Source organism: Oncorhynchus mykiss, chromosome 8, assembly GCF_013265735.2.
Source record: "Oncorhynchus mykiss isolate Arlee chromosome 8, USDA_OmykA_1.1, whole genome shotgun sequence".
Lineage (NCBI taxonomy): Eukaryota > Metazoa > Chordata > Actinopteri > Salmoniformes > Salmonidae > Oncorhynchus > Oncorhynchus mykiss.
In genome coordinates, this window is record NC_048572.1 from 7,519,829 (window position 1) to 7,540,248 (window position 20,420).

A 20,420-nucleotide genomic window follows, 5' to 3' on the forward strand; every position below is an offset into this window, starting at 1 on the left:
CTCTGTATCTTGTATTACTCATCTCATATGTATAAACTGTACTCTATACTGTTCTACGGTATCTTAGTCACTTTAATTATGTGTAAATATTGCATCACCCATCTCATATTGTATATACTGTACTCTATACTACGCCACTGTATCTTAGTCCAATGCCGCTCTGACATATATGTATATATATAGTCTTAATCCATTCCTTACTTAGATTTACGTGTATTTTGGGTATATGTCGTGAAACTGTTAGATATTACTTGTTAGATATTACTGTACTGTCGGAGCTAGAAGCACAAGTATTTCGTTACACCCACAATAACATCTGCTAAACACGTGTATGTGACCGATACAATTTGATTTGATCTGCTTTTGTCCTGGGCATTAGTGTTATAGTGTTATAGATCATCAATGTTTGCTCTTCCTCTGTATAAAAGCCATTGAGTTTGGTAACCAGTAACCACGGTGCTCCATTATTGCCCAGCAAGCATTTGAAACACTGATGAGGCCTGGTGCCAGTGATCTTTACAAACAATAGAGAGAGGGATGAGGAGCGAGAGGGATGAGGAGAGAGAGGGAGGGATGGGGAGAGAGAGGGAGGGATGGGGAGAGAGACGGAGGGATGAGGAGAGAGAGAGAGGGATGGGGAGAGAGAGGGATGAGGAGAGAGGGAGGGATGGGGAGAGAGAGGGAGGGATGGGGAGAGAGAGGGAGGGATGAGGAGAGAGAAAGAGGGAGGGAGAAAGAATGGAGGAAGAGAATGAGAGAACGAGAGAGTGTGTGAGAGAAGAGAAATAGTCCAATGACCTGTGTTTTAAAGGTATCGATGACCTCATCAATGACCTGTGTTTTAAAGGTATAGATGACCTCATCAATGACCTGTGTTTTAAAGGTATAGCTGACCTCATCAATGACCTGTGTTTTAAAGGTATAGATGATCTCATCAATGACCTGTGTTTTAAATGAATAGATGGCCTCATCAATGACCTGTGTTTTAAAGGTATAGATGACCTCATCAATGACCTGTGTTTTAAAGGTATAGATGATCTCATCAATGACCTGTGTTTTAAATGAATAGATGGCCTCATCAATGACCTGTGTTTTAAAGGTATAGATGACCTCATCAATGACCTGTGTTTTAAAGGTATAGATGATCTCATCAATGACCTGTGTTTTAAATGAATAGATGGCCTCATCAATGACCTGTGTTTTAAAGGTATAGATGACCTCATCAATGACCTGTGTTTTAAAGGTATAGATGATCTCATCAATGACCTGTGTTTTAAATGAATAGATGGCCTCATCAATGACCTGTGTTTTAAAGGTATCGATGGCGTCATCAATGACTGGGCGGCAGGTAGCCTAGTGGTTAGAGCGTTGGGCCAGTAACTGAAAGGTTGCTAGATTGAATCCCAGAGCTGACAAGGTAAAAATATGTTGTTCTGCCCCTGAACAAAGCAGTTAACCCAATGTTCCTAGGGCATCATTGTAAATAAGAATTTGTTCTTAACTGACTTGCCTAGTTAAATTTTAAAAAATGACCTGTGTTTTAAAGGTATGTCTGAGAGACTGACTGGCAGCCTGACTGAATGACTGACTGACTGACTGACTGTCAGAGGGATTCATAGGAGGCTCTGTCAGTCTGGATTCAGAGGAGGCCCTGTAAGTCTGGAGTCAAAGGAGGTTCTGTAAGTCGGGAGAGAGGGGCTGGAGGAGAAGATTGCTGGGTTACTGAAGAGTCAATAGGGGAATGTTTGAGTATCCCAAATGGCACCCTATTCCCTATATATTCCCACCACTTTAGACCAGAGCCCTATTCCCTATATAGTGCACCACTTTAGACCAGAGCCCTATTCCCTATACAGTGCACCACTTTAGACCAGAGCCCTATTCCCTATATAGTGAACTACTTTTGACCAGGGACTCAACCATGGTCTCCTTCAGCAGCACGCCAATCAAACTAAGCAAAAGTTTTCTAGAACACTGGCTTTTAAAGCAGAGAAACAATTTGAGTTTCCTGGAAGAAGAAAACAAAATAATTGAATGCCTTTTTGAGTGCTCAGTCTAAGTTAGTGAAGGCTTCAAAGTCTCTGTCAGTTGGAAGTAGGAGCTTCCAGGAAGAGCTGAGAAGACTGGAGTTGCGGAGCTGTGCCTGTTAGGTTCTAAAAGACTTCTGTCAGCTTGACGAAGAGAAGATTGTGTCTACCTGCTGTGAGGGCCTGAAGGGCTTCTGTGAGATGGGGAGAGAGAGTGAAGGAGAACTAGAGTTATTGAAGAGTCAGATAGTGAATGGGGGAAAGAAAGATGTCTGCCTAGTTCAGAAGCACTCAGACCGTGCAGTCCACAGACCACCGTTCCGAGACGGAGAGGTGTCCCGCAGGTGCCAGCCCGTTGAAACATAATGAGGATGATACATAGAAAAATAAAAGTACAGCTCATTTTAACCAGCTCAGTGGTTAACCCATCCTCCTGCTTTCAGAGACATTTAAATACCTACAGTATGGCAAAAACCTTTTTGTATGGACAGCCTTTTTCAAAACCAGTCTCAATGCCCATACAGACCAGCAGTGCATATTGGAGGCGATTCTGACCCGAGTTAAGAGCATGTAAAATGAAACATAAATCCCTTTCATGCACTTTTCTTTTCATGCGTATTCTGACCTTGACATACCGTGAAACTTCAGCGTGAGAATAGCGTGCTAGTCATCTTAGTTTGGGGGTGGAGAACAAATAGATTAAGGTGTCTTACAGATAAGCCGTTTTCTTACCTTGACATACTGTGAAACTTCTGTTAATAACCCGGGAGTCTATTAGAGACAGGCTTCTATATGGGACAGGCTTCTATTAGAGACAGGCTTCTATTAGAGACAGGCTTCTATTTGGGACAGGCTTCTATTAGAGACAGGCTTCTATTAGAGACAGGCTTCTATTAGAGACAGGCTTCTATTTGGGACAGGCTTCTATTAGAGACAGGCTTCTATTAGAGACAGGCTTCTATTAGAGACAGGCTTCTATTTGGGACAGGCTTCTATTAGAGACAGGCTTCTATTTGAGACAGGCTTCTATTAGAGACAGGCTTCTATTAGAGACAGGCTTCTATTAGAGACAGGCTTCTATTAGAGACAGGCTTCTATTAGAGACAGGCTTCTATTTGGGACAGGCTTCTATTAGAGACGGGCTTCTATTAGAGACGGGCTTCTATTAGAGACAGGCTTCTATCTGAGACATGCTTCTATTTGGGACAGGCTTCTATTAGAGACAGGCTTCTATTTGAGACAGGCTTCTATTAGAGACAGGCTTCTATTAGAGACAGGCTTCTATTAGAGACAGGCTTCTATTAGAGACAGGCTTCTATTTGGGACAGGCTTCTATTAGAGACGGGCTTCTATTAGAGACGGGCTTCTATTAGAGACAGGCTTCTATCTGAGACAGGCTTCTATTAGAGACAGGCTTCTATTAGAGACAGGCTTCTATTAGAGACAGGCTTATATTAAAGACAGGCTTCTATTAGAGACGGGCTTCTATTAGAGACGGGCTTCTATTAGAGACAGGCTTCTATCTGAGACAGGCTTCTATTAAAGACAGGCTTCTATTAGAGACAGGCTTCTATTAAAGACAGGCTTCTATTAGAGACAGGCTTCTATCTGAGACAGGCTTCTATTAGAGACAGGCTTCTATTAGAGACAGGCTTCTATTAGAGACAGGCTTCTATTAAAGACAGGCTTCTATTAGAGACGGGCTTCTATTAGAGACGGGCTTCTATTAGAGACAGGCTTCTATCTGAGACAGGCTTCTATTAGAGACAGGCTTCTATTAAAGACAGGCTTCTATTAGAGACAGGCTTCTATTAGAGACAGGCTTCTATTAAAGACAGGCTTCTATTAGAGACAGGCTTTTGCTCATTTGTATTGTTCATTGTTTAATTCCAGCATTTAATCAATGTCTTCATTTCCTGCACTAAAATGTTATAATTTACACACTGTCACGTTTCTTTTGTCTTCGTATGCCTCTATAAAAAATAAAAGGTTTATTTGACTGTGCATTTTCGTCAGTTCTTTTTTTCGCCACTTTTTTGCTTGCCAGTTAGCTAGCAGTTCTCAGCAGTTAGCAACCAATGGCTAGCAGTTCTCAGCAGTTAGCAACCAATGGCTAGCAGTTCTCAGCAGTTAGCAACCAATGGCTAGCAGTTCTCAGCAGTTAGCAACCAATGGCTAGCAGTTTCCTACTGGCGATAGAAATGGATGATTGCCATCATTTTTTAGAGTCATTACTTAATTATTTATTGTAACAAATAAAACGTTATAGCTTATAAACAATTCATGGAAATTCATGGTAATTCACGGCAATTCATGGTAATTCATAGTAATTCATGGTAATTCATGGTAATTTGTGGCAATTCATGGTAATTTGTGGTAATTCACAGCAATTCATAGTAATTCATGGTAATTTGTGGTAATTCATGGTAATTTGTGGTAATTCATGGTAATTCATGGTAATCTCGTAAACAATTCATTTAGACCCGGCGTTTATTTGTGGCTCTCGAGTGGTGCAACGGTCTAAGGCACCGCATCGCAGTGCTAGAGGCGTCACTACAAACCCCGGTTCGATAATGGGCTGTATCTCAACCGGCCATGATCAGGAGTCCCGTGGGACGGCACACCTTTGGCCCAGCGTCGTCCGGGTTAGGGGAGGGTTTGGCCACGGTAGGCCGTCATTGTAAATAAGAATTAGTTCTTAACTGACTTGCCCAGTTAAATAAAGGTTCAATATTTGAATTGATTTGAAACAGTCGTTTATTTGCTGAAATGTGTGCCGTTGGCCAGCTGTTAAAAAGGTACAGGTGGCTATTTAAGACTGCGCTTAGTTTAAGTTTTACAGTAATTCCCTAATAATTCCACCACCTTTAACTAGTGAAGAAACCACGAATAACGTCTAGCAAACCTACCGGTTCCAAGTGGATATCTTCTTTCTTTTTTTTCTGATAGAAACAATACCATTCTGCATGCACTGTACTTTACAACTTGATAAGGGGCGGCAGGGTAGCCTAGTGGTTAGAGTGTTGGACTAGTAACCGGAAGGTTACGAGTTCAAACCCCCGAGCTGACAAGGTCTGTCGTTCTGCCCCTGAACATGGCAGTCATTGAAAATAAGAATTTGTTCTTAACTGACTTGCCTGGTTAAATAAAGGTATACAAAATAAAATAACAGCTAGGTAAATGAATGGCGTCAGTAGGAATGGCGTCCGTAGGAAAGACGTCCGTAGGAATGGCGTCAGTAGGAATGGCGTCAGTAGGAATGGCGTCAGTAGGAATGGCGTCAGTAGGAATGGCGTCCGTAGGAATGGCGTCCGTAGGAATGGCGTCAGTAGAAATGGCGTCAGTAGGAATGGCGTCAGTAGGAATGGCGTCAGTAGGAATGGCGTCAGTAGGAATGGCGTCCGTAGGAATGGCGTCCGTAGGAATGGCGTCCGTAGGAAAGGCGTCAGTAGGAATGGCGTCAGTAGGAATGGCGTCCGTAGGAATGGCGTCAGTAGGAATGGCGTCAGTAGGAATGGCGTCAGTAGGAATGGCGTCCGTAGGAATGGCGTCCGTAGGAATGGCGTCAGTAGGAATGGCGTCCGTAGGAAAGGCGTCAGTAGGAATGGCGTCAGTAGGAATGGCGTCCGTAGGACTGGCGTCCGTAGGAATGGCGTCAGTAGGAATGGCGTCAGTAGGAATGGCGTCAGTAGGAATGGCGTCAGTAGGAATGGCGTCCGTAGGAATGGCGTCCGTAGGAAAGGCGTCAGTTGGAAAGGCGTCAGTAGGAAAGGCGTCCGTAGGAAAGGCGTCAGTAGGAATGGCGTCCGTAGGAATGGCGTCCGTAGGAATGGCGTCAGTAGGAAAGGCGTCAGTAGGAATGGCGTCCGTAGGAATGGCGTCCGTAGGAATGGCGTCAGTAGGAAAGGCGTCAGTAGGAATGGCGTCAGTAGGAATGGCGTCAGTAGGAATGGCGTCAGTAGGAAAGGCGTCAGTAGGAATGGCGTCAGTAGGAATGGCGTCAGTAGGAAAGGCGTCCGTAGGAAAGGCGTCAGTAGGAATGGCGTCCGTAGGAATGGCGTCCGTAGGAATGGCGTCAGTAGGAATGGCGTCAGTAGGAAAGGCGTCAGTAGGAATGGCGTCAGTAGGAAAGGCGTCAGTAGGAATGGCGTCAGTAGGAAAGGCGTCAGTAGGAAAGGCGTCCGTAGGAAAGGCGTCAGTAGGAATGGCGTCAGTAGGAATGGCGTCCGTAGGAATGGCGTCAGTAGGAAAGGCGTCCGTAGGAAAGGCGTGTCTAGGAAAGGCGTCCGTAGGAAATGTGTCAATTCTTATGTCTGATTCGGCCCCATAATGATAATAATGTATATAATTAATATAATGGAGGATATGAAAATACAGAATTGAGACTTGTCTTGAAAATGGCACTCGCTGAAATACCAATTATAAAAGTCCTTTATTCTCCTCTGTTTTTATGTGCAGTTTTCTATCATAGCAGCTCAAGGGGGACTCCTTCAACTATGGACATGCGGATGTATTATTTTTCATTAGTGCACTAGACAGAGATGGAGTAGAGAGAAGGAGGGAGGGAGAGAGAGGATGGTGGGAGTAGGGAAGGAGCCAGGAGGGATGGTGGGAGTAGAGAGAAGGAGGGAGGGAGAGAGAGGATGGTGGGAGTAGGGAAGGAGGGAGAGAGAGGATGGAGGGAGTTTGGAAGGAGGGAGAGAGGATGGTGGGAGTAGGGAAGGAGGGAGAGAGAGGATGGTGGGAGTAGGGAAGGAGCCAGGAGGGATGGTGGGAGTAGGGAAGGAGGGAGAGAGGATGGTGGGAGTAGGGAAGGAGGGAGAGAGAGGATAGAGGGAGTTTGGAAGGAGGGAGAGAGGATGGTGGGAGTAGGGAAGGAGGGAGAGAGAGGATGGTGGGAGTAGGGAAGGAGCCAGGAGGGATGGTGGGAGTAGGGAAGGAGGGAGAGAGAGGATGGTGGGAGTAGGGAAGGAGGGAGAGAGAGGATGGTGGGAGTAGGGAAGGAGCCAGGAGGGATGGTGGGAGTAGGGAAGGAGGGAGAGAGGATGGTGGGAGTAGGGAAGGAGGGAGAGAGGATGGTGGGAGTAGGGAAGGAGGGAGAGAGGATGGTGGGAGTAGGGAAGGAGGGAGAGAGAGAATGGTGGGAGTAGGGAAGGAGCCAGGAGGGATGGTGGGAGTAGGGAAGGAGGGAGAGAGGATGGTGGGAGTAGGGAAGGAGGGAGAGAGAGGATAGAGGGAGTTTGGAAGGAGGGAGAGAGGATGGTGGGAGTAGGGAAGGAGGGAGAGAGAGGATGGTGGGAGTAGGGAAGGAGCCAGGAGGGATGGTGGGAGTAGGGAAGGAGGGAGAGAGAGGATGGTGGGAGTAGGGAAGGAGGGAGAGAGAGGATGGTGGGAGTAGGGAAGGAGCCAGGAGGGATGGTGGGAGTAGGGAAGGAGGGAGAGAGGATGGTGGGAGTAGGGAAGGAGGGAGAGAGGATGGTGGGAGTAGGGAAGGAGGGAGAGAGGATGGTGGGAGTAGGGAAGGAGGGAGAGAGAGAATGGTGGGAGTAGGGAAGGAGGGAGAGAGAGAATGGTGGGAGTAGGGAAGGAGCCAGGAGGGATGGTGGGAGTAGGGAAGGAGGGAGAGAGAGAATGGTGGGAGTAGGGAAGGAGGGAGAGAGAGGATGGTGGGAGTAGGGAAGGAGCCAGGATGGATGGTGGGTTATGTGAAGTAAAGTTCCTGTGTGTGTGTGTGTGTGTGTGTGTGTGTGTGTGTGTGTGTGTGTGTGTGTGTGTGTGTGTGTGTGTGTGTGATGAGTCACAAGCTCTGGGATGTGTGTGGAATACCAGTGGCACGTCACATCTGTTGCTAAAATGTATCTGTCTTCTTGGCGCCCCTCAGGCCTGCCTCTGCCCTCCAGTTTAAATGGATTATTTTGACAAACTGATGTTAAGGCAACTGGAAAAGACAGAAGGGGATGTAAGATCGATCATTTTTTCAATGTTGTTTATTCCTGACTGTTTTCCAAAAAGCTCTTCCAAAACTCACACATGATATTTCACTGTATTACATTTTCTTACCTTCCCTTATACTGTAAAACCATCACACATTATCCAGTCTAAACACTCTCTCTTCTCCTCCTCTCCTGTCTCTGCCTCTCTCTCTCCTCCCCTCTCCCTCCTCTCCTGTCTCTGCCTCTCTCTCTCTCCTCCCCTCTCCCTTCTCTCCTGTCTCTGCCTCTCTCTCTCTCTTCTCCCCTCTCCCTCCTCTCCTGTCTCTGCCTCTCTCTCCTCCCCTCTCCCTCCTCTCCTGTCTCTGCCTCTCTCTCTCCTCCCCTCTCCCTCCTCTCCTCTCCTGTCTCTGCCTCTCTCTCTCTCCTCCCCTCTACCTCCTCTCCTGTCTCTGCCTCTCTCTCTCTCTCTCTCTCTCCACCCCTCTCCCTCCTTTCCTCTCCTGTCTCTGCCTCTCTCTCTCTCCTCCCCTCTCCCTCCTCTCCTCTCTGCCTCTCTCTCTCTCTCCTCCCCTCTCCCTCCTCTCCTGTCTCTGCATCTCTCTCTCTCCTCCCCTCTCCCTCCTCTCCTGTCTCTGCCTCTCTCTCTCTCCTCCCCTCTCCCTCCTCTCCTCTCCTGTCTCTGCCTCTCTCTCTCTCTCTCTCCTCCCCTCTCCCTCCTCTCCTCTCCTGTCTCTGCCTCTCTCTCGCTCTCCTCCCCTCTCCCTCCTCTCCTGTCTCTGCCTCTCTCTCTCCTCCCCTCTCCCTCCTCTCATGTCTCTGCCTCTCTCTCTCTCTCCTCCCCTCTCCCTCCTCTCCTGTCTCTGCCTCTCTCTCTCTCCTCCCCTCTCCCTCCTCTCCTCTCCTCTCTGCCTCTCTCTCTCATCCCCTCTCCCTCCTCTCCTGTCTCTGCCTCTCTCTCTTCCCCTCTCCATCTTCCTCTCCCTCTCTCTCTCTTTTCCTCTCCCTTCCCCTCTCCACCCCCCTCTCTCTGTTTCTATTTCTCTCTCTCTCCCTCCCTCTCCCTCCCTCTCTCTCCCTCTCCCAGGCAATGGTACTGTTTTATGGTGTACCTGCTGTACCAGTGTCTTCAAGTCGGTGACCAGTCGCTTCATTAAGAACCTGGCGTGCTCAGGGATCTGTGCGGGTCTGGTGTGTGTTCCCTTTGACGTGGCTCTAGGGGCCAGCCCTCGCTGCTGCTGGTGGCTACACACTCTGCTGCTCTGCAAGGCACTGAAGTTCCTCCACAAACTCTTCTGTTCCGTCACCGTGCTCAGCTTCGCTGCCATCGCACTCGACAGGTAGGGGATTGCAGGAAAATCAAACTGCACTGCTGGTAGCTGCAACATACTGCGCTCTGGTCCCATCTGTTCAGATCTGTCTGGGGGGGGGGGGGGGGGGGGGGACTGCTTACTGGTCCCATCTGTTCAGATCTGTCTGGGGGGGGGGGGGATTCTTGCCTGACATTTCGGTGCGGTAATAAAGCACATGTCCTGTGTTCATGCTTTTATTTATTTATACATGTGGAAAGACACACAGCGGGGAAACTGCTTGATCTTGTAAACACGGACCTTTAAATGACCCACCCCCCCCTCCCCGTGCACGCCACTATTTCAACATCATTTCCTGTCGTTTAGCTTCCACATCCTCCAAAGAATGACGACGGCTACTTATACATATTCATGAACTGGGTCTGGGTTGTCAGTGTTGCTAGCTATCTTGCTAACTTTGTCTAGCTAGCTAATATTACCGGTTGTTGCTGTTTTTTGTTACTACACTTCATTCAAAAGATTAGCCAGGTTCTGGTTCTGGAGCTGGTTCTGGAGCTGGTTCTGGAGCTGGTTCTGTGGCTGGTTCTGGAGCTGGTTCTGGAGCTGGTTCTGGAGCTGGTTCTGTGGCTGGTTCTGGAGCTGGTTCTGGAGCTGGATTTGTCATAAGCATTCATTTAGGGAAAACTTCACCACAGAAGGAAACCACTGGCCTGTCGTTAACTTCACCACAGATGGAAACCACTGGCCTGTCTTTAACTTCACCACAGATGGAAACCACTGGCCTGTCTTTAACTTCACCACAGATAGAAACCACTGGCCTGTCTTTAACTTCACCACAGATGGATACCACTGGCCTGTCTTTAACTTCACCACAGATGGAAACCACTGGCCTGTCTTTAACTTCACCACAGAAGGAAACCACTGGCCTGTCGTTAACTTCACCACAGATGGAAACCACTGGCCTGTCTTTAACTTCACCACAGATAGAAACCACTGGCCTGTCGTTAACTTCACCACAGATGGAAACCACTGGCCTGTCGTTAACTTCACCACAGATGGAAACCACTGGCCTGTCTTTAACTTCACCACAGATGGAAACCACTGGTCTGTCTAACTTCACCACAGATGGAAACCACTGGCCTGTCGTTAACTTCACCACAGATGGAAACCACTGGCCTGTCGTTAACTTCACCACAGATGGAAACCACTGGCCTGTCGTTAACTTCACCACAGATGGAAACCACTGGTCTGTCTAACTTCACCACAGATGGAAACCACTGGTCTGTCGTTAACTTCACCACAGATAGAAACCACTGGCCTGTCTTTAACTTCACCACAGATGGAAACCACTGGCCTGTCTTTAACTTCACCACAGATGGAAACCACTGGTCTGTCTAACTTCACCACAGATGGAAACCACTGGCCTGTCGTTAACTTCACCACAGATGGAAACCACTGGCCTGTCTAACTTCACCACAGATGGAAACCACTGGCCTGTCGTTAACTTCACTACAGATGGAAACCACTGGCCTGTCTTTAACTTCACCACAGATGGAAACCACTGGTCTGTCTAACTTCACCACAGATGGAAACCACTGGCCTGTCGTTAACTTCACCACAGATAGAAACCACTGGCCTGTCGTTAACTTCACCACAGATGGAAACCACTGGCCTGTCTTTAACTTCACCACAGATGGAAACCACTGGCCTGTCTTTAACTTCACTATAGATGGAAACCACTGGCCTGTCTTTAACTTCACCACAGATGGAAACCACTGGCCTGTCGTTAACTTCACCACAGATAGAAACCACTGGCCTGTCGTTAACTTCACCACAGATGGAAACCACTGGCCTGTCTTTAACTTCACCACAGATGGAAACCACTGGCCTGTCTTTAACTTCACTATAGATGGAAACCACTGGCCTGTCGTTAACTTCACCACAGATGGAAACCACTGGTCTGTCTAACTTCACCACAGATAGAAACCACTGGCCTGTCTTTAACTTCACTATAGATGGAAACCACTGGCCTGTCGTTAACTTCACCACAGATGGAAACCACTGGCCTGTCTTTAACTTCACTATAGATGGAAACCACTGGCCTGTCGTTAACTTCACCACAGATGGAAACCACTGGTCTGTCTAACTTCACCACAGATAGAAACCACTGGCCTGTCGTTAACTTCACCACAGATGGAAACCACTGGCCTGTCGTTAACTTCACCACAGATGGAAACCACTGGTCTGTCTAACTTCACCACAGATAGAAACCACTGGCCTGTCTTTAACTTCACCACAGATAGAAACCACTGGCCTGTCGTTAACTTCACCACAGATGGAAACCACTGGCCTGTCGTTAACTTCACCACAGATGGAAACCACTGGCCTGTCTTTAACTTCAACACAGATGGAAACCACTGGCCTGTCGTTAACTTCACCACAGATGGAAACCACTGGCCTGTCGTTAACTTCACCACAGATGGAAACCACTGGCCTGTCTTTAACTTCACCACAGATGGAAACCACTGGCCTGTCGTTAACTTCACCACAGATGGAAACCACTGGCCTGTCGTTAACTTCACCACAGATGGAAACCACTGGCCTGTCGTTAACTTCACCACAGATGGAAACCACTGGCCTGTCTAACTTCACCACAGATGGAAACCACTGGCCTGTCGTTAACTTCACTACAGATGGAAACCACTGGCCTGTCTTTAACTTCACCACAGATGGAAACCACTGGTCTGTCTAACTTCACCACAGATAGAAACCACTGGCCTGTCGTTAACTTCACCACAGATGGAAACCACTGGCCTGTCTTTAACTTCACCACAGATGGAAACCACTGGCCTGTCTTTAACTTCACTATAGATGGAAACCACTGGCCTGTCGTTAACTTCACCACAGATGGAAACCACTGGCCTGTCGTTAACTTCACCACAGATGGAAACCACTGGTCTGTCTAACTTCACCACAGATAGAAACCACTGGCCTGTCTTTAACTTCACTATAGATGGAAACCACTGGCCTGTCGTTAACTTCACCACAGATGGAAACCACTGGCCTGTCTTTAACTTCACTATAGATGGAAACCACTGGCCTGTCGTTAACTTCACCACAGATGGAAACCACTGGTCTGTCTAACTTCACCACAGATAGAAACCACTGGCCTGTCGTTAACTTCACCACAGATGGAAACCACTGGCCTGTCGTTAACTTCACCACAGATGGAAACCACTGGTCTGTCTAACTTCACCACAGATAGAAACCACTGGCCTGTCGTTAACTTCACCACAGATGGAAACCACTGGCCTGTCGTTAACTTCACCACAGATGGAAACCACTGGCCTGTCGTTAACTTCACCACAGATGGAAACCACTGGCCTGTCGTTAACTTCACCACAGATGGAAACCACTGGCCTGTCTTTAACCACCACAGATGGAAACCACTGGCCTGTCGTTAACTTCACCACAGATGGAAACCACTGGCCTGTCGTTAACTTCACCACAGATGGAAACCACTGGCCTGTCGTTAACTTCACCACAGATGGAAACCCCTGGCCTGTCGTTAACTTCACCACAGATGGAAACCACTGGCCTGTCGTTAACTTCACCACAGATGGAAACCACTGGCCTGTCTTTAACTTCACCACAGATGGAAACCACTGGCCTGTCTTTAACTTCACCACAGATGGAAACCACTGGCCTGTCTTTATGAAAAAAAACCCACATGAATTTCACGTGATCACATGTAAAGTGTTGTGATCTTATGTGAAGATAATGTGATAACGTAATGACATGTAAAGCAACATGTGACAACATGAAATGTTATGTGACGTGTTCCATCTTTCACATGATTTCACATCTGAAATTTCACGTGAAAACGTGTTTTATTTTCTGTAACGACTGAAAACGAAACGTAGGCTGAAAATAATTTGTATGTCATATCACAGGAAGAGACACTGTGTAACGGATGTGAAACGGCTAGCTTAGTTAGCGGTGTTCGCGCTAAATAGCGTTTCAATCGGTGACGTCACTTGCTCTGAGACCTTGAAGTAGTAGTTCCCCTTGCTCTGCAAGGGCCGCGGCTTTTGTGGAGCGATGGGTAACGATGCTTCGAGGGTGACTGTTGTTGATGTGTGCAGAGGGTCCCTGGTTCGCGCCCGGGTATGGGCGAGGGGACGGTCTAAAATTATACTGTTACAACTGCATTCACACAAAATTGCACGAAGTAGGCAGTTCGGATTTTTCACTTCAAATACATCATACTTTGACTAAAACGATTACTGATTGACTTAAATCGTTGTGCAACATCATGGGTGAACTCTGGCCATTGTCTTTCAGCTCGAAAAACTGGATTTATACTGGTATGGGCGTTTTAAAACTGAAAACAGTATAATCTGTTTTTGTACCAGATAAAACGTCCCTCTATCTCTACTCACCCGTGTGGTTTGGAGACGGACTGTAATTGATGCAGAATGTGTACTCCACTCTGCCTGGTGCTGTTTGTCTCTCCTGCAGAGCTCCCTGTTCTGAGCTGCAGCCAAAATAACTGACAGTCCACAGGGAGGGACTCTCTCCCTGACACTCACAGCTACACTCCATTCTACACTCTCAGCTACACTCCATTCTACACTCTCAGCTACACTCCATTCTACACTCTCAGCTACACTTCATTCTACACTCACAGCTACACTCCATTCTACACTCACAGCTACACGCCATTCTACACTCAAAGCTACACTCCATTCTACAATCACTCCATTCTACACTCACAGCTACACTCCATTCTACACTCACTCCATTCTACACTCACAGCTACACTCCATTCTACACTCACAGCTACACTCCATTCTACACTGAGCTACACTCCATTCTACACTCACTCTATTCTACACTCCATTCTACACTGAGCTACACTCCATTCTACACTCACTCCATTCTACACTGAGCTACACTCCATTCTACACTCACTCCATTCTACACTCACTCCATTCTACACTCTTTTGCTCTATCACTACACTCCATTCTACACTCACAGCTACACTCCGTTCTACACTGAGCTACATTCCATTCTACGCTCTTTTGCTCTATCACTACACTCTCTTCTTCATCACTGCTACACTTTCTCTTCCCTCCTCTTCCTTCACCGCTATACTCGCTCACTCACTCACTCACTCACTCACTCACTCACTCACTCACTCACTCACTCACTCATTCGCCTCTTTCCTCTTCCAAGAAAAGTAAAAACACTTGGTTAGAAAATAATGATAATAATTTGTACACTGCAAATTGACCAAAACAAGGTCCAAAAATAGATTTTATTTGAAAATAGCAATAATTTCAAACCTTGATTACATTGAGACACGATCACACATGTCTTTTTTTATTTGTGGGAATACTTGGGGACATTTGGGGACATTTCCTAAATTAAACTAATTTTTTTGATCTACATCGAACACACAAAACCTTCGTAGTTACTACTGTCCTGATCTACATCGAACACACAAAGCTTTCGTAGTTACTACTGTTCTAGATCTACATCGAACACACAAAGCCTTCGTAGTTACTACTGTTCTGATCTACATCGAACACACAAAGCCTTCGTAGTTACTACTGTTCTGATCTACATTGAACACACAAAGCCTTCGTAGTTACTACTGTTCTGATCTACATCGAACACACAAAGCCTTCGTAGTTACTACTGTTCTGATCTACATCGAACACACAAAGCCTTCGTAGTTACTACTGTTCTAGATCTACATCGAACACACAAAGCCTTCGTAGTTACTACTGTTCTAGATCTACATCGAACACACAAAGCCTTCGTAGTTACTACTGTTCTGATCTACATCGAACACACAAAGCCTTCGTAGTTACTACTGTTCTAGATCTACATCGAACACACAAAGCCTTCGTAGTTACTACTGTTCTGATCTACATCGAACACACAAAGCCTTCGTAGTTACTACTGTTCTAGATCTACATCGAACACACAAAGCCTTCGTAGTTACTACTGTTCTAGATCTACATCGAACACACAAAGCCTTCGTAGTTACTACTGTTCTAGATCTACATCGAACACACAAAGCCTTCGTAGTTACTACTGTTCTGATCTAAACACTCAAAGAACAGAATGCTTACATTGTATACGTGTTAATGTTACGGTTAAAAGTGTCACTGCAGAGGCTCAACTCAGTGTGAATGAATGCTCTGCAGTGTGTAATGTTGTCTATCCTCTCCTCCTCTCTAGGTACTACTCTGTCCTCTACCCTCTGGAGAGAAAGATCTCAGACGCCAGGTCACGTGACCTTGTCATCTACATCTGGATCCACGCCACCATCGCCAGCGTGCCCGTGTTCGCCTTAACCAACGTTACGGACGTGTATGCAACCTCGTCCTGTTCCGACGCCCGCGCCCGCTCCCTGGGTCACATGGTCTACGTGTTGACCTACAACGTTACCACGGTGATCCTTCCCCTCGTTGTCGTCTTCCTGTTAATGGTCCTGATTCGCAGAGCTCTCAACGCCAGCCAGAAGAAGAAGGTGATCATCGCAGCATTAAGAACACCTCAGAACTCCATCTCCATCCCTTATGTCTCTCAACGCGAGGCTGAGCTACATGCTACGTTACTGGCTGTGGTGTTAGCCTTCTCGGCCTGTAGTGCCCCCTATGGAGCGTTGGTGGTATACCGCACTCTTCTCGGGGACGGGGAGGATTTGTCCCCTTCTCTCCATCTCACGGCCATCTGGCTGCCCAAGGTGTCTCTCCTCACCAACCCTCTGCTGTTTCTGACGGTGAACGGCTCGGCTCGACGCTGCCTGTTTGATGTTCTAGTCCGGGTACACAGACGCTACAGTCGGCGTAACGTGGTCAGCACTGGGGATCTGGGGCTGAGGGGCGAGGGAGGGTTGGGAGGGTCTGGGACCCTGGAGGGGTCTGCTCGTGCTGGGAGCCAGCTCCTGGAGATGTTTAATATCGGACAGCAGCAGATCTTTAGGCCGACCGATGAAGAGGAGGAGGAGGTAGAGAATGCGAGCCCTTCATTAGGGTCAGGGATGGGGGGCTGTCCTCATCCCAACGAGAACCACCACCAGGCAGGGGGAGGAGGGGGAGGAGGGAAGGTGGTTCTACAGAAAGAGACCGAACCAACCAGAGAGAGCGTCCCGGTAACTAAAGAACAACCTCCTCTCATATTGCCCGAGGTCTCACCTGTCCGTGCCTGTGCTTACACCTCCTCGTCACAGGTGGCGCCAGCGACCCCCACGGAGCCCGAAGACGCCACCCAGTTTGGGTTCGGGCCATTCGAGCTGCCGCCCCAGTGGCTGCCGGAGACCAGGAACAGTAAAAAGAGGCTCCTCCCACCGCTAGGGAACACCCCAGAGGAACTGATCCAGACCAAACAGCCACGCCCAAGGCCAGAACGACGAATCAGCAGGAACAACAAGGTCAGCACCTTCCCCACATTGACCCCTGAACTATAAACCCTGGCCATTGACCTTTGAACTGATGACCCCTGATCACAGCTATGGGTGGAGGTCAGCATGTGGATGATTTGTGATCCGTTTTGTGTCAATGACTGGGTACACAGTCAGTGGAGGAAACCCCACCTGACCAACCACCTGCCCAAGGGCCCCCTGTAAGAGAGAACAGAAAGTACAACTCCAGAGCTCGATGAGTCTGTCTCATTGTTGATTCTCTCTGTCGTGTATTGCAGTGGTTCCCAAACTTTTTATAGCCCCATACCCCTTCCAACATTCAACCTCCAGCTGTATCCCCTCTAGCACCAGGGTCAGCGCACTCTCAAATGTTGTTTTTTGCCATCATTGTAAGCCTGCCACACACACACACACACACACACACACACACTATACTATACATTTATTAAACATAAGAATGACTGTAAGTTTTTGTCACAACCTGGCTCACGGGGAAGTGACAAAAGAGCTCTTATAGGACCAGGGCAAAAATTATAATAGAAAAATAATCAATTGCCTTGTTCAGGGGCAGAACGACAGATTTGTACCTTGTCAGCTCGGGGGTTTGAACTTGCAACCTTCCGGTTACTAGTCCAACGCTCTAACCACTAGGCTACCCTGCCGCCCCATATCCACAGCAGCAGGAATAATTAAGTCCTCTACAATAGTATGGGACTTGCCTGTCCCAGCCACTCGGTAGCTCACCATATAAGACACTTCTAGCCCCTTCTTGTTAATGGTATTTGTTGCTTTTACACATGTCTTACTACTTGAAAGTCGTCTTTATTCTAACTCAAAAAACTCCTGTGTCGTGTTTTTCAAATTGTCATGTTTCCTTTCTAAATGTCTGCGCAAGAGTGTTGGTTTCCCGTGAGAGAGTAACGGTTAATGTGATTGGATGAGTAACGGTTAATGTGATTGGATGAGTAACGGTTAATGTGATTGGATGTTCATTATTTGACAAGGCTACCTGTATTTGACATTGTGTTGTTACTTTGCTGAACATTAGATGGTTTAATTTTATTTTTGGCAGTGAAACAAGGCTACTCAGGCGAGAAATAAACCTCACCCAAATGTAAAGCCCCGTTGGAAAATATAAATGTACCGTTTGAAAAATGTGAGAGAATTTTTATTTTGCGTACCTCCGACGGCATTGCGTACCCCAGTTTGTGAATACCTGGTGTAATGAATACATGTTGTGTAAATAACAGGCTAGTAGGTAAAAGGCAGCGCACCAGGCTGATAGCCCAGCCCACAACACCTAATAGCCCAGGTCTAATGTCTAAAGCCACGTTTTTCTGGAGACATTGGTCGATCCCAATCTCTTCGTGCTTGTAACGCTAGGGTAGTGGGTTTTATTCCCGGGACCATCCGTACGTACAACAGAACGATATGGACGCATGACTGACTGTATGTCGCTTTGGATAAAAGCGTCTGCTAAATGACATATTTATTATATATTATATTATCCCCAATGTCCTGGTTTAGATGTTCTCGCTTAAAAAATAAATAATATACTTTGTACTGGCACTGCTGAACGGGGCAGCAGGGGGTTAAAACCTTTTCGATACCTCTGTTTTATTCAACGTAATTAGTCCAAACAATTCAATCTAGTTGATTTCTAAGAAAATGTTGGACTTCAGGCCAATGATGTATTGGAACGTACACACAGTGCATTTCATTCTTGGAAGGACACATTTACATTGGGATTGACATGGATAGTTAAGTAACACGAACACTGGATGAATCATAGATTCTGGGTGACATTGAAGTTACACAAGTGTTTCTGAAGGTGTTTTTCCAAAAATATCTTCTAACATGATTAAACTGTCATCGAGTCTTTTATCTGTGTCAAACCTTTCACTTTTGCGTTAACATCGTGTCACCATAGCCGCGGTATTTTCTCTTGAGTTGTTTTTTCATCAAAAGGATTATATATGTCATTTAGAAAAATCTGTAAAGCCTTGAGTCGTAGCTGTCCATATGTGGGTTTAATCTGCATTATATGTTACTTTGCAGTTCTTTCTCTAGAGTAGAACAGGTGTCTTCAGGTGTGTTGAATATCATTCCTTTCCAATGCCCAACCCTTTGTACTACAGATATAGTGACTTAAATGCAATGAATAACATGATAAGTGCAATTGTACAGTATGCAAATAAAATAACTTTGAATTAACAGAATTGTCCTCGTGTTTTGCTCATATTCTGTAATGACATTCTTCAGTGTTCTTCAACCTCCTGTTCCTGGACTGGCCCCAGTCGGTGAGATATTGCTTTCCGGTCCCTGAGATGCTAGAGTGTTAGTTTTGATGTTAGCTGTACCTCAGGAGGGAAAAAAACATAGTTTGCCTGGTCCCAGATCTGTTTCTGCTCTTGCCAACTTCCTTGCTCATTGCTCAAACCAATGAGTGACAAGGAGTTGGCATTATGACTGGCAACTGACTATCCTACCGATCCTTGACTTTGGCGATGTCATTTACAAAGCACAAACTCTACTCAGCAAATTGGATGCAGTCTATCACAGTGCCATCCGTTTTGTCACCAAAGCCCTATATACTACCCACCACGCTGACCTGTAATGCCCTCGTTGGTTGGCCCTCGCTTCATATTCGTCGCCAAACCCACTGGTTCCAGGTCATCTACAAGTCTCTGCTAGGTAAAGCCCCGCCTTATCTCAGCTCACTGGTCACCATAGCAGCACCCACCCGTAGCACGCGCTCCAGCAGGTATATCTCACTGGTTCCACGCCAATTCCTAATTTGGCCACCATTCCTTCCAGTTCTCTGCTGCCAATGACCGGAACTAACTACAAAAATCACTGAAGCTGGAGACTCATATCTCCCTCACTAGCTTTAAGCACCAGCTGTGAGAGCATCTCACAGATCACTGCACCTGTACATAGCCCATCGGTAAATAGCCCATCCAACTACCTCATCCCCATACTGTTATTTATTTTATTTATTTTGCTCCTTTGCACCCCAGTATCTCTATTTGCACATTCATCTTCTGCACATCTATCATACCAGGGTTTAATTGTTATATTGTAATTATTTCATCACACTGGCCTATTTATTGCCTCACCTCTCTTATCCTACCTGATTTGCACACATTGAATATAGACTTGTTCTATTGTATTATTGACTGTATGTTTGTTTTACTCCATGTGTAACTCTGTGTCGTTGTATGTGTCGAACTGCTTTTCTTTATCTTGTTCAGGTCGCAGTTGTAAATGAGAACTTGTTCTCAACTGGCCTACCTGGTTAAATAAAGGTAAAATAAAACATTCTAGGACAGACTCGATCAAATCACATTTTATTGGTCACATACACATATTTAACAGATGTTATTGCAGGTGTAGCAAAAATGCTTGTATTCCCAACAGTGCAGTAGTATCTAACAATTCACAACAATACACACAAATCTACAAGTTTAAAAAAAAATATATATATATATGCCCGTCCCTGTTTATATAACAGATTGAGAAACACTCGACCATCCCTAGTAGAGGGTCGGTCCAAAATATCCTATTTCCTATATAGTGCACTACTTTTTGACATTCTCTTCAAAAGTAGTGCACTATAAAGGGAACAGGGTGCCTTTTAGGATGCAGCCCCCGAGAGGCTGGAGTGAGGGGAAAGATCTCCTACCTACCAAGTCTCCACGGATCAATACCATT

General features: G+C 46.4%; 1 protein-coding gene across 1 annotated transcript in view; it reads left to right on the top strand.

Annotated features, from left to right (window-relative positions):
* gpr176 (G protein-coupled receptor 176) overlaps window positions 1–17,101 on the top strand; it is a 21,672-nt gene extending 4,571 nt beyond the window's left edge. The window contains exons 2-3 of the mRNA XM_036984652.1: window positions 9,045–9,297; window positions 15,521–17,101. Coding sequence (XP_036840547.1) covers window positions 9,045–9,297; window positions 15,521–16,751 — 1,484 coding nt within the window. The 3' untranslated portion in view covers window positions 16,752–17,101. The remainder of the gene's footprint in view (window positions 1–9,044; window positions 9,298–15,520) is intronic.
* The last annotated feature ends 3,319 nt before the right edge of the window (window positions 17,102–20,420 follow it).